The sequence below is a fragment of the Agelaius tricolor genome, unplaced genomic scaffold (assembly GCF_023055355.1).
Source record: "Agelaius tricolor isolate 1412-34295 unplaced genomic scaffold, bAgeTri1.0.p SCAF_189, whole genome shotgun sequence".
In the NCBI taxonomy this organism is placed as follows: domain Eukaryota; kingdom Metazoa; phylum Chordata; class Aves; order Passeriformes; family Icteridae; genus Agelaius; species Agelaius tricolor.
In genome coordinates, this window is record NW_027269449.1 from 8,514 (window position 1) to 33,544 (window position 25,031).

A 25,031-nucleotide genomic window follows, 5' to 3' on the forward strand; every position below is an offset into this window, starting at 1 on the left:
CAAAAAACTCCCAAAATTTCCCGATTTTTCCCCAAAACTCCCAAAATTTTTTCCCGAATTTCCCTCAAAATTCCCCAATTTTCCCTCAAAATTCCCCAATTTCCCTCAAAATTCCCCAATTTTACCCCAAAATCCCCGAATTTTACCCCAAAATTTCCCCCCCAGGTTTGGACTCACGTGCGAGGCCCCGGCCGGGGGGCGGGGCCAAGGCCAGATGACGTAATGGAGGGGCGGGGCCAAGCGTGACTTTGCTGCCCTGGAGCTGCAGCGTCAGCGGGGGCGGGGCCGAGGCCGGAGGGGGCGTGGCCACGGCCGCCGGTGGGAGGGGCGAAGGTTTGGCCACGCCCCCGGGAGGGGAGGGGCGGTGCTGGGCCAGGGCCGCCAGTTGGCCCAGGCTGACGACTTCACCCGCTGGAAATTTGGGGGAAAAAAGGGAAATTTTGGGCAATTTGGGAAATTAAAAATCGCGATGGGGGTGATGGGGAGGTGGGGGAGGGGTTCCCAGAAAAATTCCCCAAAAAATCCCGGGGTAATTATGCAAATTAGGGGTTAATTAGGGGGTAATAAAGGAGATTTCAGAGATTTTTTTGGACATTTTGAGAGATTTCTGAGGGAAAAAAAAGGGAAATTTTGGCCAATTTGGGAAATTGAAAATTGGTATTGGGGGTGGGGATCCTAAAAAAATCCCCCCCAAAAAATCCTGGGGTAATTATGCAAATTAGGGGTTAATTAGGGGGTAATAAAGGAGATTCCAGGGATTTTTTGGCAAGGTTTTGAGAGAATTTTGAGGGAAAAAAAGGGAAATTTTGGGCAATTTGGGAAATTAAAAATTGGTATTGAGGGTGGGGCAGGGGTTCCTGAAAAAATTCCCCCCCAAAATCCCGGGGTAATTATGCAAATTAGGGGTTAATTAGGGGGGGTAATTAAGGAGATTTTCAGGGAGGTTTTGGGGGGATTTTGGGGGAAAAAAAGGGAAATTTTGGGCAATTTGGGAAATCAAAATTTGGTATTGGGGATGGGGGGAGGGTGGGGAGCGGTTCCTGGAAAAATCTCGGGGTAATTATGCAAATTAGGAGGTAATTAGCATGAAACAAAGAGGTGTACAAGGGAAATTTCAGGGTAAACGAAAGAGTTTGAGGCTGCTTATGCAAATGAGATGCTAATTAGGAAATAAAATACCCAAATTTGACACTAATGAAGAGTGCAAAGAGGGGCTTTAAAGAGGTTTATGGACTCATGCAAATGAGATGCTAATGAATGTGATAACGCAAATTGGATCTGATGGGAATTTTTAGAAGTGTTTGCATAAACATATGCAAATTATGCTAATGAGAAGCTTCATGCAAATTCAGTCTTCAGGTGTGGGTCTTGGCAAGCTTTGAAAGGGTTCTAGGGGAATCTATGCAAATTAGATGCTAATGAGGGACATTAGTATTCCAGTAACATGTTAAATATGAGCATGGCTGCACTCTTGATTGGCCTTTCCAAAAATTTATGCAAATCAGATGCTAATGAGATGGGAAGAAGAGTGGGGAGGGATTCCTGCAAAAAAATCTCTGGGTAATTATGCAAATTAGGAGGTAATTAGCATGAAAATTAGAGGTTCATGGAAAGACTCTGGGAGTGTTTATGCAAATGAGATGCTAATGAGGACCCTGACTATGCAAATTAGGTGCTAAAGAGATACTTTTAAAATACTTGGGGAGGTTATGTAAATCAATGCTAATGATCAAGCTCATGCAAATTAGATGTTAATTAAGCGATTGATTCTTTAAAGGGGTGATGGCGAACCTATGCAAATTAGATGCTAATGAGCAGCATTGTTATGAAAATTAGCTGTTAATTACAGGTGGGGTGTAGACCTTAAAGCCATTTTGGGGGACCCATGCAAATGAGATGCAAATAGGCATAAACAATTATTGAAATTAGATGCTAATAACAGCGAGAAGGCTTTTTAATGAAGCATTTGAGAAAACTATGCAAATTATATGCAAATAATATGCAAATGAGCGACACTAAGGGTGTCTAGAAAGGTTTTGGGGCCATCAAGATTGCTTATGCAAATTAGATGCAAATGTCCCAAAGAGTAGCGGGTGAGGTCAAGCGTTTTACCAAGGGTGATGTATGCAAATTAGATGCTAATGAAGCACATTTGTATGCAAGTAATATTGTAATATGTTAATTAGGAGCATAGCAACAGTTCTGAATAGGCCTTTTAAAAAATTTATGCAAATCAGATGCTAATGAGATGGGAAAGAGGGGGGAGGGGGAGGTTCCTAAAAAAAATATCCCTGGGTAATTATGCAAATTAGGGGCTAATTAGGGGGATAATCAAGGGGTCACCAAGGGAAATTTCTGTTTGGTGACGCCATGCAAATGAGATGTAAATGACAAACACCATTATGTAATTTAGATATTCATGAGCACAACAATGAGGGGCTTAAAAACCTTTGGGTGGCTCATGCAAATCAGATGCTAATGAGCACACTTATGCAAATTAGATTCTAATAAGGAGCAGTGTTGCCTTCTTTAAAAGTACTTGAGCTTATGCAAATGAGATGCAAATGATAAGGGAGTTTGAGAAGGATTTGGGGGAAATTTTGAGGAAATTTGGGGCAATTTGAGGGAAAAATTCTTAAAATTGTTTTAGGAATTGGGAAAAATTTTAAAACACTGTTCATGCAAATGAGATGCAAATGAGCAAGAAAAAAGTGACGAGAAGGAGTTTGAAAAGGATTTGGGGAAATTTTTCAGAAAATTTGGGGAAATTTCAGTAAAAAATTTGCATAATTATTTTAAAGACTGAGAAAGCGTGAAAAGAGCATTCATGCAAGTGAGATGCAAATGAGATGCAAATGAGAAGAGAGTTTTGAAAAGGACTTTGAGAAGGATTTGAAGGAAATTTGGGGAAATTTAAGGAAAACAAATTCAGAATTATTTTAGGGATTGGGAAAGCATGAAAAGAGCATTCATGCAAATGAGATGCAAATGAGATGCAAATAAAAAGAGAGTTTTGGGAAGAGGTTTGAGAAGGATTTGAGGGAAAATTTGGAGGAAATTTGGGGCAATTTCAGGAAAAATTCTTAAAATTCTTTTAGTAATTAGAAAAAACCGTAGAACATGTTCATGCAAATGAGATGCAAATGAGCAAGAAAAAAGTTTTGGGAAGGGGTTTGAGAAGGATTTGGGCGAAAATTTTGAGGAAATTTGGGGCCATTAAAAACAAAAATTCCAGAATTTTTGTGGAGACTGGGGAAGCTTGGAAGAAGCGTTCATGCAAATGAGATGCAAATGAGATGCAAATCAGAAGAGAGTTTTGGGAAGAGGTTTGAGAAGGATTTGGGGGAAATTTGGAGGAATTTCGGGGCAATTTAACTGGAAAATTTGCATAATTATTTTCGGTTTTGAGAAAGCTTCGAAAGCACATTCATGCAAATGAGATGCAAAGCAGGGGGCGTGGCTTACAGGGCAGCCGGGCCTGCATGTCCGGGGCCAGCAGGAGCCGCTGGGGCAGCGCGAACGTGGCCACGCCCCCCACGGGAGGGGGCGGAGCCGGCCCCGCCCCTTTGCCCATATTCGGAGTGGGCGTGGCCACGGGGGCGGGGCCTCCTGTAGGGGTGGGCGTGGCCAAGGACGCGGCCGGGAGAGCTGGGGGAGGAAATGAATTCATTAGGCCACACCCACCTCATTTAAATACAGAGCTCCACCCCTAATTACGCCCCGCCCACCAGCTATCCAACCTTTAATTAACCCCCTCTTAATTAAACCGGGCCTAATTAAGCCCCGCCCCTTCCTGATTAACCCCATCCTTTTTTAATTAAGCCCCGCCTCTTCCTAATTAAGCTCCACCCCTTTCTAATTAAGCCCCACCCCTCTTCAATTAAGTATTGCCCCTGCCTAATTAAGCCCCGCCCCTTTTTATTTAAGTCCCGCCCTTGCTAATTAAGCCCATTTCTAATTAGGCTCCACCCCTCCTAATTAAGCCCCACCCCCTCCTAATTAAGCCCCACCCCTTTCTGATTAAACTCCACCTAATTAAGCTCCACCCCAATTAAGCTCCCCCCTAATTAAGCCCCTGCATTAATTAAGCCCCACTATTAATTAAGCCCTCACCCCTAATTAATCCCCATTAATTAATCCCCATTAATTATTCCCCGTTAATCATCCCTGTTAATTAGCCACACCCTAATTAAACTCCTGCTCCGTAATTAAACCCAATCCCTGATTAAAAGCCCTGCCTAATTAAGCCCTTCCAAATTAACCCCCACCTAATTAACCCTAATTAGCCTCCATCCCTAATTAACGTCGCCCCAATTACCCCACCCCTAATTAACCCTTACTCCTAATTAATCCCCATCCAATTAACACCCAGTCCTAATTAACTCCAACACTAATTAACCCAAACTCCCAATTAACCCCAATTAACCCCCAATCCTAATTAACCTCCTGCCCAATTAACTCTGACTGTAATTAATGCACACCCCAATTAAACCCTGATTAATTAATCTCTCGCCTCAATTAACACTCAGCCCCAATTAACGCATCCCTAATTAATTTACACCTGCCTCTAATTAAACCCACCTAATTAACCCCACCCCTAATTAATTAAACCCGCCCCTAATTAACCCCCAGCCCTAATTAACCGCCAGTGCTAATTACTCTCGCATCTAATTAGCCCCATGCAATTAGCATTCATCTTTAATTAACCCTACCCCTAAATAACCCCACTAGTTAATTAATAACTCCACCCATAATTCAGCAACCCCACCACTTATTAATTAACCACACTCCTAATTAACCCCACCCCTAATTAACCACCACTCCTAATTAATTAACCCCAATGAATTAATTAGGTTAATTAATTATTTAGTCAACTAAGCATCCCTAATTAACTAATTAACCCCAGCTGTAACTAATTAATTAGCCATGCGCTGAGTTAATTAATTACCCCACTCCAAATTAATTAGCCCCCTCCTTGATTAACTAGTTAATCCCTCCACTAATTAAACCCACCCCTAATTAATTAATGAACCCAACCCTTAATTAATTAACCCCAACCCTAATTAATTAATCCTCCTAACTAATTAATTCTACAGCTAATTACATCCAACTCTAATTAACCCCCAGGCCTAATTACCCCTTATGCTAATTAATTACCCCACCCATAACTAATTAGCCGCATCTCTAATTAATAAACTCCATTCCGAATCAATTAGCCCCATTCCTAATTAATCAATTGACTCCATTTCTAATCAATTAATTAACCCCACCCAATTAATCAATTAACCCCACCCCTAATTAATTAACCCCACCCCTAATTAACGAGCCCCACCCCAATTAACTCCCCCTCATTAAGCCCCGCCCCTCACCATGCGCGGGCCCTCCGGGGGGCGGAGCCAGCAGCGTGGGCGTGGCCCGGGGCGGGGCCAGCGCCAATCCCAGCCCCAGGTTCAGCCCCGCCCCTTGCGTCGTCACCAAGGGGGCGGGGCCGGCGCTGGGGGCGTGGCTGAGGGTGACGAGAGGCGGAGCTTGCACCAGCAAAGGGGCGGGGCTGGGCGCAGAGGGGGCGGGGCTTGGCGAGGCGGGGGCGGGGCCTCGGCGAGGCCACGCCCCCGGGGGCGGGGCGAGGGGCGGGGAGGAGCAGAACCGCCCGAGGCTCCGCCTTCGGCACCGGCTGCAGCATCCTGGGAAAAGGGGCGGGGTCAGGGCGGGGCCACGCCCACAGCTGCGGCCATAAATGGGCGTGGTCAGCCGGGACACGCCCACAGGTGGGACCAGGTGTGCCCAAAACCCCCAAATTTCACCCATTTCCCCCAAATTTTCACCCATTTCCCCCCAATTTTCACCCATTTTTTTCCCAATTTTCGCCCTTTTTTCCCTCCCAGGTGTGCCCAGGTGTCCCTAAAACCCCAAATTTTTAACATTTTTTTCCCCAATTTTCACCAATTTTCGCCCTTTTTTCCCTCCCAGGTGCGCCCAGGTGTGCCCAGGTGTCCCTAAACCCCCAATTTTCTCCCATTTCCCCCCAGTTTTCACCAATTTTCTCCCAATTTTCCCCCATTTCTCCCCCCCAGCTGTGCCCAGGTGTCCCTGAACCCAAAAATTTCACCAATTTCCCCCCAATTTCCCCCCAATTTTCACAGATTTTTCTCCCAATTTTCACCGATTTTCCCCCAATTTTCCCCCATTTCTCCCCCCATTTCACACCCAGCTGTCCCTAAAACCCCCAATTTTCACCAATTTTCCCCCAATTTTTACCCATTTCCCCCCAGTTTTCACCCATTCCTCCCCCCAGCTGTGCCCAGGTGTCCCTGAGCCCCAAAATTTCACCAATTTCCCCCCAATTTTCCCCCAATTTTCACCGATTTCCCCCAATTTTCACCCACTTCTCCCCCCCGAGCCGTGCCCAGCTGTGCCCAGGTGTCCCTGAAACCCCGAATTTTCACCGATGTTCCCCCAAATTTCCCCCATTTCTCCCCCCAGCTGTGCCCAGCTGTCCCCAGATGTTCCCCCAGCTGTCCCCAGGTGTCCCTAAACTCCCAATTTTCACCGATTTTCCCCCAATTTTTACCCATTTCCCCCCAGTTTTCACCCATTTCTCCCCCCAGCTGGGCCCAGATGTACCTGAACCCCCAATTTTCACCGATTTCTCCCAATTTTCACCAATTTCCCCCCAGTTTTCGCCAATTTCCCCCCAATTTCCCCCCAATTTTCACCCATTTCTCCCCCCATTTCACACCCAGCCGTGCCCCAGCTGTGCCCAGGTGTCCCTAAACCCCCAATTTTCACCAATTTCCCCCCAAATTTCACCCATTTCCCCCCAATTTTCCCCCATTTCTCCCCCCATTTCTGCCCCCCAGCTGTGCCCAGCCGTGCCCAGGTGTCCCTGAACCCCAAAATTTCACCAATTTCCCCCCAATTTTCCCCCAATTTTCACCGATTTCCCCCCAATTTTCCCCCATTTCTCCCCCCCATCCGTGCCCCAGCTGTGCCCAGGTGTTCCTAAAGCCCCCAAATTTCACCCATTTCCCCCCAATTTTCACCCATTTTCCCCCATTTTTCACCCATTTCTCCCCCCCAGGTGTGCCCAGGTGTCCCTAAACTCCCAATTTTCACCGATTTTCCCCCAATTTCCCCCCCATTTCCCCCCAATTTCCCCCCATTTCTCCCCCCAGCCGTTCCCCAGCCGTGCCCAGGTGTGCCCATGTGTGCCCAGGTGTGCCCAGGTGTGCCCTCCTCACCTGTTCACCTTCATCCGGACGGGTTTGGGGCGTGGCGGGGGCTCGGGGGCGGCGGCCACGTCCTCCAGCAGGCGCCGCGTGACGCGGAAGCGCGGCAGGAACCAATCGGCGGCGTAGCGGGACAGGTGAGACTCCAGCGACACCAGCTCGAACGGGGACAGGTCCACCTGCTGGGGGGGGAGGGAATGACACACCTGTGACACACCTGAGGGACATTGATACACCTGTGATACACCTGTGATACACCTGTGACACACCTGAGTGACACCAGCTCGAACGGGGACAGGTCCACCTGCTGGGGAGGGACACCTGGGACACACCTGAGTGACATTGACACACCTGAGTGACACCTGTGATACACCTGTGACACACCTGAGTGACATTGATACACCTGTGATACACCTGTGATACACCTGAGTGACACCTGTGATACACCTGTGATACACCTGAGTGACACCTGTGATACACCTGTGATACACCTGAGGGACACCAGCTCGAACGGGGACAGGTCCACCTGCTGGGGAACACACCTGGGTGACACCTGGGGGACATTGACACACCTGGGGGACACCTGTGACACACCTGAGGGACATCGATACACCTGTGATACACCTGAATGACACTGATACACCTGGGACACACCTGGGACACACCTGAGTGACATTGATACACCTGAGTAACACCTGTGACACACCTGAGTGACACCTGAGTGACACCTGAGGGACATTGACACACCTGTGATACACCTGTGACACACCTGAGGGACACCAGCTCGAACGGGGACAGGTCCACCTGCTGGGGGGGGGGACACCTGTGACACACCTGAGGGACACCTGTGACACACCTGGGGGACACCTGAGTGACACCTGTGACACACCTGAGGGACATTGATACACCTGGGATACACCTGAGGGACACCTGATACACCTGTGACACACCTGAGGGACACCTGTGATACACCTGTGATACACCTGTGATACACCTGGGAGACACCTGAGTGACATTGATACACCTGGGGGACACCTGAGTGACACCTGTGATACACCTGGGACACACCTGAGGGACACCAGCTCGAACGGGGACAGGTCCACCTGCTGGGGGGGGACACACCTGGGTGACACCTGAGTGACATTGATACACCTGTGATACACCTGAGTGACACTGATACACCTGGGGGACACCTGACACACCTGAGTGACACTGATACACCTGGGACACACCTGAGTGACACCTGAGTGACATTGATACACCTGGGGGACACTTGGGACACACCTGGGGGACACCAGCTCAAACGGGGACAGGTCCACCTGCTGGGGGGGGACACCTGTGACACACCTGAGGGACACTGATACACCTGGGATACACCTGAGTGACCTGTGATACACCTGAGGGACACTGATACACCTGGGATACACCTGAGTGACCTGTGATACACCTGAGGGACACCAGCTCGAACGGGGACAGGTCCACCTGCTGGGGGGGGACACACCTGTGACACACCTGGGACACACCTGAGTGACACCTGTGATACACCTGGGGGACACCTGTGATACACCTGAGGGACACCTGACACACCTGAGGGACACCAGCTCAAACGGGGACAGGTCCACCTGCTGGGGGGGACACACCTGAGTGACACCTGTGATACACCTGGGACACACCTGAGTGACACTGACACAGCTGTGGGACACCTGAGTCACCTGTGACACACCTGGGTGACACCTGTGACACACCTGGGTGACACCTGAGTGACATTGATACACCTGTGATACACCTGGGACACACCTGAGGGACACCAGCTCGAACGGGGACAGGTCCACCTGCTGGGGAACACACCTGGGTGACACCTGGGACACACCTGGGACACACCTGAGGGACACCTGGGACACCTGAGTGACACCTGACTCACCTGGGACACACCTGGGGGACACCGATACACCTGGGGGACACCTGAGTGACACCTGAGTGACACTGATACACCTGAGTGACACGTGGGGGACACCTGAGTCACCTGGGGGACACCTGGGGGACACCTGAGAGGCCTGGGTGACACCTGGCACACCTGAGTCACACCTGGCACACCTGAGTCACACCTGTGTCACACCTGGCACGCCTGAGTCACCTCCGGGTGCTCCAAAATCCCTCCAGGTGTGTCCAAACCCCATCCCCAGGTGTGGCTCACCTGTCCTAGATGTGCACCAGGTGTGCACCAGGTGTGTCTCACCTGTCCCAGGTGTGTCTCAGGTGTGTCCCCTGCCCAGCTGTGTCTCACCTGTCCCAGGTGTGTCCCTCCCATGCCCAGCTGTGTCTCACCTGTCTCACGTTTGTCTCTCACCTGTCCCTACCCGTGTCTCAGGTGTGTCTCACCTGGCTCAGGTGCATCCCAACTGCCCCAGGTGTGTCTCACCTGTATCCCACCCCTCCCCAGGTGTGTCTCACCTGTGCCCCACCCAAAAGGGGCGTGTCTCACCTGGAAGGGGTGTGTCTCACCTGCCCCAGGTGTGTCCCACCTGTATCCCATCCATCCCCAGGTGTGTCTCACCTGTCCCAGGTGTGTGTCTCTCACCTGTATCTCACCTGTCTCACATTTATCTCACCTGTCCCAGGTGTGTGTGCCTCACCTGTCCAGGTGTGTGTCTCACCCAAAAGGGGCGTGGCTCCAGTCTCACCTGTATCCCACCATCCCCAGGTGTGTCTCACCTGTCCCAGGGGTGTGTCCCCAATCTGTCTCACCTGTCCCAGGTGTGTGTCTCACCCAGAAGGGGCGTGGCTCTAATCTCACCTGCCCCAGGGGCGTGTCCCAGTCTCACCTGGAATGGGCGTGTCCCAGTCTCACCTGTCCCAGGTGTGTCTCACCTGTATCCCATCCATCCCCAGGTGTGTCTCACCTGGAATGGGTGTGGCTCTAATCTGTCTCACCTGTCCCAGTCTCACCTGGAATGGGTGTGTGTATATCTCACCTGTCATGGGCGTGTCCCCAACCTGTCTCTCTCACCTGGAAGGGGTGTGGCTCTGTCTCACCTGTCATGGGCGTGTCCCCAATCTGTCTCACCTGGAAGGAGTGTGGCTCTAATCTGTCTCACCTGTCCCAGGGGCGTGTCCCAGTCTCACCCGGAAGGGGCGTGTCCCCAATCTGTCTCACCTGTCCCAGTATCAACCTGTCATGGGCGTGTCCCAGTCTCACCCGGAAGGGGCGTGGCTCTAATCTCACCTGTCATGGGCGTGTCCCCAATCTGTCTCACCTGTCCCAGGTGTGTGTATCTCACCTGGAAGGGGCGTGGCTCTAATCCCACCTGTCCCAGGTGTGTCTCACCTGTCCCAGTCTCACCTCTCATGGGCGTGTCCCAGTCTCACCTGTCCCAGTCTCACCCGGAAGGGGTGTGGCTCCAGGCTCACCTCTCATGGGCGTGTCCCAGTCTCACCTGGAAGGGGCGTGTCCCCAATCTGTCTCACCTGGAAGGGGCGTGGCTCTAATCTCACCTGTCCCAGTCTCACCTGTCATGGGCGTGTCCCCAGTCTGTCTCACCTGTCCAGGTGTGTATATCTCACCTGTCATGGGCGTGTCCCAGTCTCACCTGGAAGGGGTGTGGCTGTAATCTCACCTGTCATGGGCGTGGCTCTAATCTCACCTGTCATGGGCGTGTCCCAGTCTCTCACCTGGAAGGGGCGTGGCTCTAATCTCACCCGGAAGGGGCGTGGCTCTAATCTCACCTATCATGGGCGTGTCCCAGTCTCACCTGGAAGGGGTGTGGCTCTAATCTCACCTGTCCCAGGTGTGTGTGTCTCACCTGTCATGGGTGTGTCCCCAACCTGTCTCTCTCACCTGGAAGGGGTGTGGCTCTAATCTCACCTGTCATGGGCGTGTCCCAGTCTCACCTGGAAGGGGCGTGGCTCTAGTCTCACCTGTCATGGGCGTGTCCCAGTCTCTCACCCGGAAGGGGCGTGGCTCTAATCTCACCTGTCCCAGGTGCGTGTATCTCACCTGGAAGGGGTGTGGCTCTAGTCTCACCTGGAAGGGGTGTGGCTCCAGGGCGCGCAGCACCAGGGCGGGGGCGCCGAGGCTGAGGCCGGGCGTGACCAGCGGTGACGTCACGGGGCGTGGCTCGAACAGGTCGGGGTGGTTGCACACCTTGCGCAGCTGCATCAGCACGTTGATGACGCTCATGAAGTGCCCGCTGGCCAGCGTGGCCTTGGTGCTGCCAACGGGGGGACAGGAGGGGTCACCTGGGGCACCTGGGGGCTCACCTGAGCTCACCTGAGAGCACCTGAGCTCACCTGAGAAATTTGGGAGGGGTTTGAAATGGAAATTTGGGGGCTCAGGTGCTGAAATTGGGGTGGGAAATTCACCTGAGGGCACCTGGGGTCACCTGGAACTCACCTGAGAGCTCCTGGAGCTCACCTGAGGAATTTGGGAGGGGTTTAAAGGGGAAATTTCAGGGTTCAGGTGCTGAAATTGGGGTGGGAAATTCACCTGAGAGCACCTGAGAGCACCTGGGAGCACCTGGGAATCACCTGGGGGATTTGGGAGGGATTTGGGAGGGGTTTAAAGGGGAAATTTGGGGATTCAGAAGAGTCCAGGTGCTAAAAACAGCACAGAGAAGACACCTGAGAGCACCTGGGGGCACCTGGGAATTACCTGAGAAATTTGGGGGAATTTGGGAGGGATTTAAAGGGGAAATTTGGGGGCTCAGGTGCTGAAATTGGGGTGGGAAATTCACCTGGGGGCACCTGAGAGCACCTGGGCACAATTTGATCAAATCTGGGCAGAATTGAACGGGAATTGTGGGGATTTTTTGGCCCCCAGGTGTGCCCAGGTGTGCCCCCCTCACCTGGCCTGGCCCATGACGTCATCAGAGACCCCAAAAAGGAGAATTTTGGGTGCATTTTGGATGGAATTTCATGGAATTTGGGCACAATTGAACGGGAATTTTGGGGATTTTTTGTGCCCAGGTGTGCCCAGGTGTGCCCAGGTGTGGCGCCCTCACCTGGCCTGGCCCATGATGGCATCAGAGACCCCCAAAAAGGTGAATTTTGGGTGCAATTTGGGCACAATTTGATGGAATTTGGGTAGAATTTATTGGGCATTTGGGGATTCTTTTGCGCCCAGGTGTGCCCAGGTGTGCCCCCCTCACCTGGCCTGGCCCATGACCCAAAAAGGAGAATTTTGGGTGGAATTTGGGTGCATTTTGGGTGGAATTTCACGGAATTTGGGCACAATTGAAGGGGAAATTTTGGGATTTTTTGCCCCCAGGTGTGCCCAGGTGTGCCCAGGTGTGGTGCCCCCCTCACCTGGCCTGGCCCATGACATCATCAGACACCTCAAAAAAGTGAATTTTGGGAGCATTTTGGGTGAATTTTGGGTGCAATTTAATGGAATTTGGGTAGAATTTATTGGGCATTTGGGGATTCTTTTGCCCCCAGGTGTGCCCAGGTGTGGTGCCCCCCTCACCTGGCCTGGCCCATGACTCAAAAAGGAGAATTTTGGGTGCAATTTGGGTGGATTTAGGGTGCATTTTGGGTGGAATTTCACGGAATTTGGATAGAATTTAACAGGAATTTGGGGATTTTTTTGCCCCCAGGTGTGCCCAGGTGTGCCCCCCTCACCTGGCCTGGCCCATGAAGTCGTCGTAGAGGAACCTCTGGCGCTTGGACAGGTGAACTTGGGTTGAATTTGGGCACAATTTGATCAAATTTGGGTAGAATTGAACGGGAATTTTGGGGATTTTTTTGCCCCCAGGTGTGCCCAGGTGTGCTCCCCTCACCTGGCCTGGCCCATGACATCATCAGAGACCCCAAAAAGGTGGATTTTGGGTGGATTTGGGTGCAATTTGGGCACAATTTAATGGAATTTGGATAGAATTTAATGGGAATTTCGGGGATTTTTTTGCCCCCAGGTGTGCCCAGGTGTGCCCAGGTGTGCGGCCCTCACCTGGCCTGGCCCATGACATCATCAGACACCTCAAAAAGGTGAATTTTGGGGGCATTTTGGGTGGATTTGGGTGCAATTTGGGCACAATTTCATGGAATTTGGATAGAATTTAATGGGAATTTTGGGGATTTTTTGGCCCCCAGGTGTGCCCAGGTGTGCGGCCCTCACCTGGCCTGGCCCATGAAGTCGTCGTAGAGGAACCTCTGGCGCTTGGACAGGCGGCACCTGAGCACGTGCTCGTACTTCTTGGGCATTTGCTTCTCCACGTCCACCTTGAGGCGCCGCAGCAGGAACGGGCGGAGCACCTGCGGGGGGGGAGGGGGGGACACACCTGGTCAGGTGAGACATTGGGGGGGGAGGGGCACACACCTGGTCAGGTGAGGGATGGGGGGGGGAGGGGCACACACCTGGTCAGGTGAGACATTGGGGGGAGGGGCACACACCTGGTCAGGTGAGACATTGGGGGGGGAGGGGCACACACCTGGTCAGGTGAGGCATTGGGGGAGGGGCACACACCTGGTCAGGTGAGGCATTGGGGGGGGAGGGGCACACACCTGGTCAGGTGAGGGATGGGGGGGGGGAGGGGCACACACCTGGTCAGGTGAGACATTGGGGGGGGGAGGGGCACACACCTGGTCAGGTGAGACATTGGGGGAGGGGCACACACCTGGTCAGGTGAGACACGGGGGGGGAGGGGCACACACCTGGTCAGGTGAGAAATGGAGGGGGAGGGGCACACACCTGGTCAGGTGAGGTATGGAGGGGGAGGGGCACACACCTGGTCAGGTGTGTCCCAGGTGTGTCCCAGGTGTGTCCCAGGTGTGTCCCAACAGGTGCTGGGTGTGCCCCCAGGTGTGCTCAGGTGTGTCACAGGTGTGTTCCAGGTGTGTTTAACCCCTCCCAGATGTGTCCCAGGTGTGTTTAGAACCCCTCAGGTGTGTCCCGGGTGTGTTGAACTCCCCCAGGTGTGTCCCAGGTGTGTCCAGAACCCCTCAGGTGGGTCTAAGCCCTCCCAGGTGTGCCCCAGGTGTGTCCTAGGTGTGTCCAGAACCCCTCAGGTGTGCCCCAGGTGTGTTTAACCCCTCCCAGGTGTGTCCCAGGTGTGCCCCAATGAATCCCAGGTGTGCCCAGGTGTGCCCAGGTGTGTCTGTCTGAGCCCCAGGTGTGTCCAGCTGTGTCCCAGGTGGGCTCCCATGTGCTCAGGTGTGTCCCAGGTGTGTCCCAATAGGCCCCAGGTGTGTCCCAGGTGTGCACAAGTGGACCAAAATGTGTCCAGGTGTTGTCCAGGTGTGGCCCAATGGGTTCCAGGTGCGCTCCGGTGTGCCCCAGTGTGCCCAGGTGTGTCTGGTGTCCCCAGGTGTCCCCAGGTGTCCCTTGTGCAATCTCTTCACCAGGCTCTCGTTGTACTCCTGGCTGCCCAGTGTAACCCAGGTGTATCCCAGGTGCATGTACCCGTACCCAGGTGTGTGTACCTGTCCCCAGGTGTGTGTACCTGTCCCCAGGTGTATCACACCTGTCCCCAGGTGTACCTTATGCAGTCTCTTGACCAGGCTCTCGTTGTACTCCTGGCTGCCCTCGATCATGCCCGTCAGGGGGTTGTGGAACCCAGGTGTATCCCAGGTGTTTGTACCCATACCCAGGTGTGCCCAGGTGTGCCCAGGTGTGCCCAGGTGTACCTTGTGGAGTCTTTTCACCAGGCTCTCGTTGTACTCCTGGCTGCCCTCGATCACGCCCGTCAGGTGTGACCCAGTGTAACCCAGGTGTGTGTACCCATACCCATGTACATATACCCATACCCAGGTGTGTGTACCTGTCCCCAGGTGTCCCCAGGTGTACCTTATGCAGTCTCTTGACCAGGCTCTCGTTGTACTCCTGGCTGCCCTCGATCATGCCCGTCAGGGGGTTGTGGAACCCAGGTGTATCCCATGTACATATACCCATACCCAGGTGTGTGTACCCATCCCCAGGTGTGTGTACCTGTCCCCAGGTGTACCTTGTGGAGTCTTTTCACCAGGCTCTCGTTGTACTCCTGGCTGCCCTCGATCATGCCCGTCAGGGGGTTGTGGAACCCAGGTGTATCCCATGTACATATACCCATACCCAGGTGTGTGTACCTGTCCCCAGGTGTCCCCAGGTGCGTTACCTTGTGCAGCCGTTTCACCAGGCTCTCGTTGTACTCCTGGCTGCCCTCGATCATGCCCAGCAGGTGTGACCCAGTGTAACCCAGGTGTGTGTACCCATACCCATGTACATATACCCATACCCAGGTGTGTGTACCTGTCCCCAGGTGTCCCCAGGTGTGCCCAGGTGTACCTTGTGCAGTCTCTTGACCAGGCTCTCGTTGTACTCCTGGCTGCCCTCGATCATGCCCGTCAGGGGGTTGTGGAACCCAGGTGTATCCCAGGTGTGTGTACCCATACCCAGGTGTTCCCAGGTGTGCCCAGGTGTGTGTACCTGTCCCCAGGTGTACCTTATGCAATCTTTTCACCAGGCTCTCGTTGTACTCCTGGCTGCCCTCGATCACGCCCATCAGGTGTGACCCAGTGTAACCCAGGTGTGTGTACCCATACCCATGTACATATACCCATACCCAGGTGTGTGTACCTGTCCCCAGGTGTGCCCAGGTGTGTTACCTTGTGCAATCTTTTCACCAGGCTCTCGTTGTACTCCTGGCTGCCCTCGATCATGCCCGTCAGGGGGTTGTGGAACCACTCTCGGAACTCGCGGTGGGACTGGAACACGCTGGGCATGAGGAAGTGCATGAGCGACCAGAGCTCCATCAGCGAGTTCTGCAGCGGCGTGCCCGTCAGCAACAGCCGGCGCTGGCTGTGAGGGGAGAGACAGGTATGGACAGGTGAGAGACAGGTATGGACAGGTGAGAGACAGGTATGGGCACAGGTGAGCAACCAGAGCTCCATCAGCGAGTTCTGCAGCGGCGTGCCCGTCAGCAACAGCCGGCGCTGGCTGTGAGGGGACAGGTATGGACAGGTAAGGGACAGGTGAGAGACAGGTGAGAGACAGGTATGGACAGGTGAGGGACAGGTGAGAGACAGGTATGGGCACAGGTGAGTGACCAGAGCTCCATCAGCGAGTTCTGCAGCGGCGTGCCCGTCAGCAACAGCCGGCGCTGGCTGCAGGTGAGAGACAGGTATGGACAGGTGAGAGACAGGTATGGGCACAGGTGAGTGACCAGAGCTCCATCAGCGAGTTCTGCAGCGGCGTGCCCGTCAGCAACAGCCGGCGCTGGCTGTGAGGGGACAGGTATGGACAGGTGAGAGACAGGTATGGACAGGTAAGGGACAGGTGAGAGACAGGTATGGACAGGTGAGGGACAGGTATGGGCACAGGTGAGCGACCAGAGCTCCATCAGCGAGTTCTGCAGCGGCGTGCCCGTCAGCAACAGCCGGCGCTGGCTGCAGGTGAGAGAGACAGGTGAGAGACAGGTATGGACAGGTGAGAGACGGGTATGGACAGGTGAGACACAGGTATGGACACAGGTGAGCGACCAGAGCTCCATCAGCGAGTTCTGCAGCGGCGTGCCCGTCAGCAACAGCCGGCGCTGGCTGCAGGTGAGAGACAGGTGAGAGACAGGTGAGAGACAGGTATGGACAGGTAAGGGACAGGTGAGCGACCAGAGCTCCATCAGCGAGTTCTGCAGCGGCGTGCCCGTCAGCAACAGCCGGCGCTGGCTGTGAGGGGACAGGTATGGACAGGTAAGGGACAGGTGAGTGATCAGAGCTCCATCAGCGAGTTCTGCAGCGGCGTGCCCGTCAGCAACAGCCGGCGCTGGCTGCAGGTAAGGGACAGGTATGGACAGGTAAGGGACAGGTATGGGCACAGGTGAGCGACCAGAGCTCCATCAGCGAGTTCTGCAGCGGCGTGCCCGTCAGCAACAGCCGGCGCTGGCTGCAGGTAAGGGACAGGTATGGACAGGTAAGGGACAGGTATGGGCACAGGTGAGCGACCAGAGCTCCATCAGCGAGTTCTGCAGCGGCGTCCCTGTGAGCAACAGCCGGCGCTGGCTGCAGGTGAGACACAGGTATGGACAGGTAAGGGACAGGTATGGACAGGTGAGAGACAGGTATGGACAGGTATGGGCACAGGTGAGAGACAGGGGACAGACAGGTGAGAGACAGGTGAGAGACAGGTACAGACAGGTGAGAGACAGGTGAGACACGGGTAAGGACAGGTATGGACAAGTACAGAGACGTACAGACAGGTATGGACAGGTGAGACACGGGTATGGACAGGTATGGACAGGTACGGACAGGTATGGACAGGTGAGACACAGGGGAGAGACAGGGAAGAGACAGGGGAGAGACAGGTGAGAGGTATGGACAGGTATGGACAGGTACAGGCAGGTACACACAGGTTAGGACAAGTACAGGCAGGTAAGGACAGGTATGGACAGGTATGGACAGATGTGGATGGGTGAGACACAGGTGAGACAGGTAAGGACAGATAGAGACAGGTACAGCCAGGTACAGACACATAGGGATGGGTAAGGACAGGTGAGAGACAGGTGAGGACAGGTAAAGACCGGTATGGACAGGTAAGGACACACATACACAGAGGTACAGACAGGTAACAGAGAGGAACAGCCCCAGGTGAGCTCCAGGTGTTCTCCTGCACTGTGATCAGCTCTGCAGGTACGGACAGGTGAGACAGGTGAGACACACACGGACAGGTAAGGACAGGCGAGACACAGGTGAGACACAGGTGAGACAGGTACAGACAGGTAACACCAGGGGAACAGCCCCAGGTGAGCTCCAGGTGTTCTCCTGCACTGCGATCAGCCTGCAGGTGTGGACAGGTGAGACCCAGGTGAGACAGGTACACACAGGTAAGGACAAGTACAGACAGGTAAGGACAACCAGGAATAGCTAAAGCCAGGTGAGCACAGGTACAGCCAGGTGAGCACAGGTAAAGCCAGGTGAGCACAGGTATGAACAGGTATGAACAGGTAAGCACAGGTAGGAGCAGGCCCAGGTGTGTCCCAGGTGCGCGGCTCTGTCTGTCCCTGTCCTCACCTGTCTCACCTGTGTGCCAGGTGCGCTGCTCACCTGTGTCTCACCTGTGTCTCACCCGTGTGCCAGGTGCGCCGCTCACCTGTCCCCGTGTCTCACCTGTGTGCCAGGTGCGCGGCTCTGTCTGTCCCTGTCTCTCACCTGTGCGCCAGGTGCGCCACTCACCTGTCCCTGTGTCTCACCTGTGTCTCCCCCGTGTCTCACCTGTGCCCAGGTGTGCCACTCACCTGTCCCTGTCCTTACCTGTCTCCCCCGTGTCTCACCTGTGTGCCAGGTGCTTGCTCACCTGTTCCTGTGTCTCACCTGTCTCCCCCATGTCTCACCTGTGTCCCAGGTCTGCTGCTCACCTGTCCCCCCTGTGTCTCACCTGTGCCCAGGTGTTGCTCACCTGTTGAAGTTGAGCAGGGACTGCCAGTGCTTGTGTCTCACCTGTCCCTGTGTCTCCCCTGTGTCCAGGTGTGCGCTGCTCACCTGTCCCTGTGTCTCACCTGTGTCTCCCCTGTCTCTCACCTGTCTCTCACCTGTGCCCAGGTGCGCTGCTCTGTCTGTCCCTGTGCCCCACCTGTGTGCCAGGTGCAGCGCTCCCCTGTCCCTGTCTCTCCCCTGTCCCTGTCTCTCACCTGTGCCCAGGTGTTGCTCACCTGTTGAAGTTGAGCGGGGACTGCCAGCGCTTGTCTCTCACCTGTCCCTGTCTCTCACCTGTGTCTCACCTGTGTCCCAGGTGTGCGCTGCTCACCTGTGTCTCACCTGTCCCCCCTGTGCCCACTCACCTGTCCCTGTGTCTCACCTGTGCCCAGGTATGCGCTCTCATCTGTCCCTGTCTCTCACCTGTGCCCAGGTGTTGCTCACCTGTCCCTGACTCTCACCTGTGCCCAGGTGTGTTTGTTGCTCTCACCTGTTGAAGTTGAGCAGGGACTGCCAGCGCTGGGATTTGAAGTTTTTGATGTCCCTGGGTCTCACCTGTGTCTGTGTCTCACTTGTGCCCAGGTGTGTGCGCTCACCTGTCCCTGTCTCTCCCCTGTCCCGCCCATGTCTCACCTGTGCCCAGGTGTGCGCTCTCACCTGTTGAACTTGAGCAGGGACTGCCGGCGCTTGTGTCTCACCTGTCCCTGTCTCTCACCTGTCTCTCCCCTGTCCCTCACCTGTCCCTGTGTCTCACCTGTGCCCAGGTGTGCTCTCCTCACCTGTTGAAGTTGAGCAGGGACTGCCAGCGCTGGGATTTGAAGTTTTTGATGTTCCTGGGGCTCACCTGTGCCCAGGTGTGTGTGCCGCTCACCTGTCCCTGTCTCTCACCTGTGCCCAGGTGTGTTGCTCTCACCTGTTGAAGTTGAGCAGGGACTGCCAGCGCTGGGATTTGAAGTTTTTGATGTTCTGGGTCTCACCTGTGCCCAGGTGTGCTCATTCCTCACCTGTTGAAGTTGAGCAGGGACTGCCAGCGCTTGTGTCTCACCTGTGCCCAGGTGTGCGCGCTCTGCTCACCTGTCCCTGTGTCTCTCCTGTCTCACCTGTGCCCAAGTGTGCTCTCCTCACCTGTCCCTGTGTCTCCCCTGTCTCTCCCGTGTCTCACCTGTGCCCAGGTGTTGCTCACCTGTCCCTGTCTCTCACCTGTGCCCAGGTGTGCTGCTCTCACCTGTTGAAGTTGAGCAGGGACTGCCAGCGCTGGGATTTGAAGTTTTTGATGTCCCTGTGTCTCACCTGTCCCTGTCCCTGTGTCTCACCTGTGCCCAGGTGTTGCTCACCTGTCCCTGTGTCTCACCTGTGCCCAGGTGTGCTCTCCTCACCTGTTGAAGTTGAGCAGGGACTGCCAGCGCTGGGATTTGAAGTTTTTGATGTTCTGGGTCTCACCTGTGCCCAGGTGTGTTGCTCTCACCTGTTGAAGTTGAGCAGGGACTGCCAGCACTTGTGTCTCACCTGTGCCCAGGTGTGCGCGCTCTGCTCACCTGTCCCTGTGTCTCTCCTGTCTCACCTGTGCCCAAGTGTGCTCTCCTCACCTGTCCCTGTGTCTCCCCTGTCTCTCCCGTGTCTCACCTGTGCCCAGGTGTTGCTCACCTGTCCCTGTCTCTCACCTGTGCCCAGGTGTGCTGCTCTCACCTGTTGAAGTTGAGCAGGGACTGCCAGCGCTGGGATTTGAAGTTTTTGATGTCCCTGTGTCTCACCTGTGCCCAGGTGTGCTCATTCCTCACCTGTTGAAGTTGAGCAGGGACTGCCAGCGCTGGGATTTGAAGTTTTTGATGTTCTGCGCCTCGTCCAGGATCAGGTATTTCCAGTTCTTCCTGCGGAACGCCTGGTGGTCCTGCAGCACCAGCTTGTACGAGGTGATGCACACGTGGAAGGCGTTGGGCTTGGTCCAGCCCTGCGCAGGTGGGACAGGTGAGACAGGTGAGCCCAAAATCCCCATTAAAATACACCTGAAAAAGCTCAAAAACCCTCAAAAACACAGCCCAGGTGTGCCCAGGTGTGCCCAGGTGTGCAGCACCAGCTTGTACGAGGTGATGCACACGTGGAAGGCGTTGGGCTTGGTCCAGCCCTGCGCAGGTGGGACAGGTGAGGCAGGTGAGACAGGTGAGGAAAAATCCCCATTAAAAAACTCCAAAAAAAACCCACAAAAAAAGCTCAAAAAACCTTAAAAAAAGGTCAAAAACACAGCCCAGGTGTGCCCAGGTGTGCCCAGGTGTGCAGCACCAGCCTGTACCAGGTGATGCACACATGGAAGGCGTTGGGCTTGGTCCAGCCCTGACAGGTGAGACAGGTGGGACAGGTGAGACAGGAACACCCAAAATCCTCATGAAAAAACACCCAAAAACCTCAAAAAAAGCTTAAATAAAGCTCAAAAACACAGCCCAGGTGTGCAGCACCAGTGTTGGGCTTGGTCCAGCCCTGCGCAGGTGGGACAGGTGAGACAGGTGAGACAGGTAAAGGAAAAATCCCCGTGAAAAAATTCAAAAAAACCTCGAAAAAAGCTCAAAAAAAGCTCAAAAAACCTCAAAAAATTCAAAAGCACAGCCCAGGTGTGCCCAGGTGTGCCCAGGTGTGCAGCACCAGCGTTGGGCTTGGTCCAGCCCTGGACAGGTGAGGCAGGTGAGACAGGTGAGCCCAAAATCCCCGCGAAAAACGGCCCAAAAACCTCGAAAAAAGCTCAAAAAACCCTTAAAAAACCTTAAATAAAGCTCAAAAACACCGCCCAGGTGTGCAGCACCAGTGTTGGGCTTGGTCCAGCCGAGACAGGTGAGACAGGTGAGACAGGTAAACCAAAAATCCCCGCGAAAAACGGCCCAAAAACCTCGAAAAAAGCTCAAAAAACCTCAAAAAAAGCTCAGAAACGCAGCCCAGGTGTGCCCAGGTGTGCCCAAAAGCCCCAATTTTCACCATTTTCCCCCCAAATTTTCGCCATTTTCCCCCTTTTTCCATTCCCAGCTGTGCCCAGGTGACCCCAAAATCCCCATTTTCCACCCCAAAATCCCCATTTTCCACCCCAAAATCCCCATTTTCCACCTGATTTTCATGGGGTTTTTTTTGCCCAACCCCTCCCAGCCTTGCCCAGCTGTGCCCAGGTGTGCCCAGCTGTGCCTAAAACCCCCAATTTTAACCATTTTCCCCCCAAATTTTCACCATTTTCCCCCTTTTTTCCATTCCCAGGTGTGCCCAGGTCAATCCCAACCCCCCCAGGTGTGCCCAGGTGTCCCCAAAATCCCCATTTTTCACCCCAAAATCCCCATTTTTCACCCCAAAATCCCCATTTTCCACCCAATTTTCACGGGGTTTTTTTGGCCCATCCCCTCCCAGGTGCCCCCAGGTGCGCCCAGGTGTGCCCAGGTAACCCCAAAATCCCCAATTTTCACCCCAAAATCCCCATTTTTAACCCAATTTTCACGGGGTTTTTTTGGCCCAACCCCTCCCAGCCTTGCCCAGGTGTGCCCAGGTGTGCCCAAAACCCCCAATTTTAACCATTTTCCCCCCCAAATTTTCGCCGTTTTCCCCCTTTTTCCATGCCCAGGTGTGCCCAGGTAACCCCAAAATCCCCGTTTTTAACCCCAAAATCCCCATTTTCCACCCCAATTTCACGGGGTTTTTTCTATCCATCCCCTCCCAGCCTTGCCCAGGTGCCCCCAGGTGCGCCCAGCTGTGCCCAGGTAACCCCAAAATCCCCAATTTTCACCCATTTTCTCCCCATTTTTCTCCCCCAGGTGCCCACAGGTGCGGTTTCAGTGCCCATAATCCCAATTTTGGTGCTTTTAACCCCAATTTTTTGTGTTTTACCTGTCCCAGGTGTGCCCAGGTAACCCCAAAATCCCCATTTTTCACCCCAAAATCCCCATTTCCCACCCAATTTTCGCGGGGTTTTTTTGGCCCCTCCCCTCCCAGGTGCCCCCAGCTGTGCCCCCAGGTGTGCCCAGGTGTGCCTAAACCCCCAATTTTTGCCATTTCCCCCCTAAATTTTCACTCTTTTCCCCCTTTTTCCATTCCCAGGTGTGCCCAGGTCAATCCCAAACCCCCCCAGGTGTGCCCAGCTGTGCCCAAAATCCCCATTTTCCACCCCAAAATCCCCAATTTTCCACCCAATTTTCACGGGGTTTTTTTTATCCATCCTCTCCCAGCCGTGCCCAGGTGTGCCCAGGTAACCCCAAAATCCCCATTTTCCACCCCAAAATCCCCGTTTTTCACCCAATTTTCACGGGGTTTTTTTGGCCCATCCCCTCCCTGGTGCCCCCAGGTGCCCCCAGGTGTGCCCAGGTGTGCCCAGGTGTGCCCAGGTGTGCCCACCTGTCTCTTGAGGCGCCGCTCTTTCTGTGCCCCGTAGTAGGTGAGGATTTTGAAGCTGGGGCACCAGCGCTTGAGCTCCATCTCCCAGTTGAGCATCACCGAGGTGGGCACGATGATCAGGTGAGGGCCCCAGCTACCTGCGCACAGGTGAGACACCCAAAATCACCCTCAGGTGAGGGCCCCAGCTACCTGCGCACAGGTGAGGGACACGTGAGACACCCAAAATCACCCTCAGGTGAGGGCCCCAGCTACCTGTGCACAGGTGAGGGACAGGTGAGACACCCGGAATGAGCCCCAGGTGAGGCCCCAGCTACCTGTGCACAGGTGAGACACCCGAAATCAGCCCCAGCTACCTGTGCACAGGTGAGGGACAGGTGAGGGACAGGTGAGGGACAGGTGAGGGCCCCAGCTACCTGCGCACAAGTGAGGGACAGGTGAGGGCCCCAGGTACCTGTGCACAGGTGAGACACCCGAAATGAGGGCCAGGTGAGTCCTGGGAACCCCCAAACCTGCCCAGGTGTGACTTAGAACCACCTAAAGGGGCTCAGGTGAGGGCCCCAGCTACCTGCGCACAGGTGAGGGACAGGTGAGGGACAGGTGAGGCACAGGTGAGGGACAGGTGAGGCACAGGTGAGGCACAGGTGAGGGCCCCAGCTACCTGCGCACAGGTGAGACACCTGAAATCAGCCCCAGGTGAGGACCCTGGGTACCTGCACACAGGTGAGGGACAGGTGAGACACCCGAAATCAGCCCCAGCCACCTGTGCACAGGTGAGACACCCGAAATCAGCCCCAGGTGAGGACCCCAGCTACCTGTGCACAGGTGAGACACCCAAAATGAGGCTCAGGTGAGTCCTAAACCTGCCCAGGTGTGACTCAGAACCCCCTAAAGGGGCTCAGGTGAGTCCCAGGTGAGGGCCCCAGCCACCTGCGCACAGGTGAGGGACAGGTGAGACACCCGAAATGAGGCTGAGGTGAGGGCCCAGGTACCTGTGCACAGGTGAGGGACAGGTGAGACACCCGGAATCAGCCCCAGAAACACAAAACCTGCCCAGGTGTGACTCAAAGCCCCCTAAAAGGGTTCAGGTGAGGGACAGGTGAGACACCCGAAATCAGCCCCAGGTGAGTCCTGAGAACCCCCAAACCTGTCCAGGTATGGCTCAGGTGAGCCCCAGTTACCTGTGCACAGGTGAGACACCCGAAATGAGGCTCAGATGAGTCCTACACCTGCCCAGGTGTGACTCAAACCCCCCTAAAGGGGCTCAGGTGTGCTATGCTATGAGTCTCAGGCGTGCCCAGCTGTACCCAGGTGTATGCCAGGTGTACCCAGGTGTATGTTGTGGCTCCCAGGTGTATCCCCAGGTGTACCCAGGTGTGTGCAGTGACTGTAGCCGTATCCAGGTGTATCCCAGCCCCATCCCAGGTGTACCCAGGTGTATCCCATGGCTCTCAGGTGTATCCCAGCTGTACCCAGGTGTACCCAGGTGTGTGTCCCAGGTGCGTTACCTTTCTCACAGGCCAGGTGAGCCAGCAGGGAAATGGTCTGGATGGTTTTGCCCAGCCCCATCCCAGGTGTATCCCATGGCTCTCAGCTGTACCCAGGTGTATCCCAGGTGTACCCAGGTGTGCCCCCCAGGTGCGTTACCTTTCTCGCAGGCCAGGTGAGCCAGCAGCGATATGGTCTGTATGGTTTTCCCCAGCCCCATCCCAGGTGTACCCAGGTGTGTGCAGTGACTGTAGCCATACCCAGCCATACCCAGGTGTATCCCACGGCTCTCAGGTGTATCCCAGGTGCGTTACCTTTCTCGCAGGCCAGGTGTGCCAGCAGCGATATGGTCTGGATGGTTTTGCCCAGCCCCATCCCAGGTGTATGTTATGACTCTCAGGTGTATCCCAGCCGTACCCAGCCGTATCCCACGGCTCTCAGGTGTGCCCAGGTGTGTTACCTTTCTCGCAGGCCAGGTGCGCAAGGAGCGATATGGTCTGGATGGTCTTTCCCAGCCCCATCCCAGGTGTACCCAGGTGTATCCCAGGTGTATCCCATGACTCTCAGCCATACCCAGGTGTATCCCAG

General features: G+C 54.4%; 1 protein-coding gene and 2 long non-coding RNA genes across 4 annotated transcripts in view; all 3 read right to left on the minus strand.

The window, feature by feature from the left end:
- Positions 1-271: 271 nt before the first annotated feature.
- LOC139587167 (helicase SRCAP-like) overlaps positions 272-25,031 on the minus strand; it is a 42,450-nt gene continuing 17,690 nt past the window's right edge. The window contains exons 9-17 of the mRNA XM_071421128.1: positions 22,959-23,095; positions 20,381-20,550; positions 15,804-15,996; positions 13,339-13,475; positions 11,251-11,437; positions 7,242-7,408; positions 5,370-5,684; positions 3,466-3,648; positions 272-411 (exon numbers count right to left, since the gene is read on the minus strand). Of these exons, the coding sequence (XP_071277229.1) occupies positions 405-411; positions 3,466-3,648; positions 5,370-5,684; positions 7,242-7,408; positions 11,251-11,437; positions 13,339-13,475; positions 15,804-15,996; positions 20,381-20,550; positions 22,959-23,095 (1,496 nt within the window). The 3' untranslated portion in view covers positions 272-404. The remainder of the gene's footprint in view (positions 412-3,465; positions 3,649-5,369; positions 5,685-7,241; positions 7,409-11,250; positions 11,438-13,338; positions 13,476-15,803; positions 15,997-20,380; positions 20,551-22,958; positions 23,096-25,031) is intronic.
- Positions 8,090-9,018, minus strand: LOC139587170 (uncharacterized). Its single transcript, XR_011678251.1, has 4 exons — positions 8,975-9,018; positions 8,892-8,921; positions 8,432-8,472; positions 8,090-8,159 (listed from the first exon to the last, which is right to left on the minus strand). It is a non-coding gene; the product is annotated as an uncharacterized lncRNA (long non-coding RNA).
- On the minus strand, positions 10,073-11,203 carry LOC139587168 (uncharacterized). Of its 2 annotated transcripts, XR_011678249.1 has the most exons (4): positions 10,695-11,203; positions 10,426-10,478; positions 10,263-10,293; positions 10,073-10,201 (listed from the first exon to the last, which is right to left on the minus strand). It is a non-coding gene; the product is annotated as an uncharacterized lncRNA (long non-coding RNA). The 2 variants fall into 2 exon arrangements; XR_011678250.1 differs by lacking the exons at positions 10,073-10,201; positions 10,263-10,293 and having other exon boundaries at positions 10,398-10,478; positions 10,695-10,790; positions 11,065-11,203.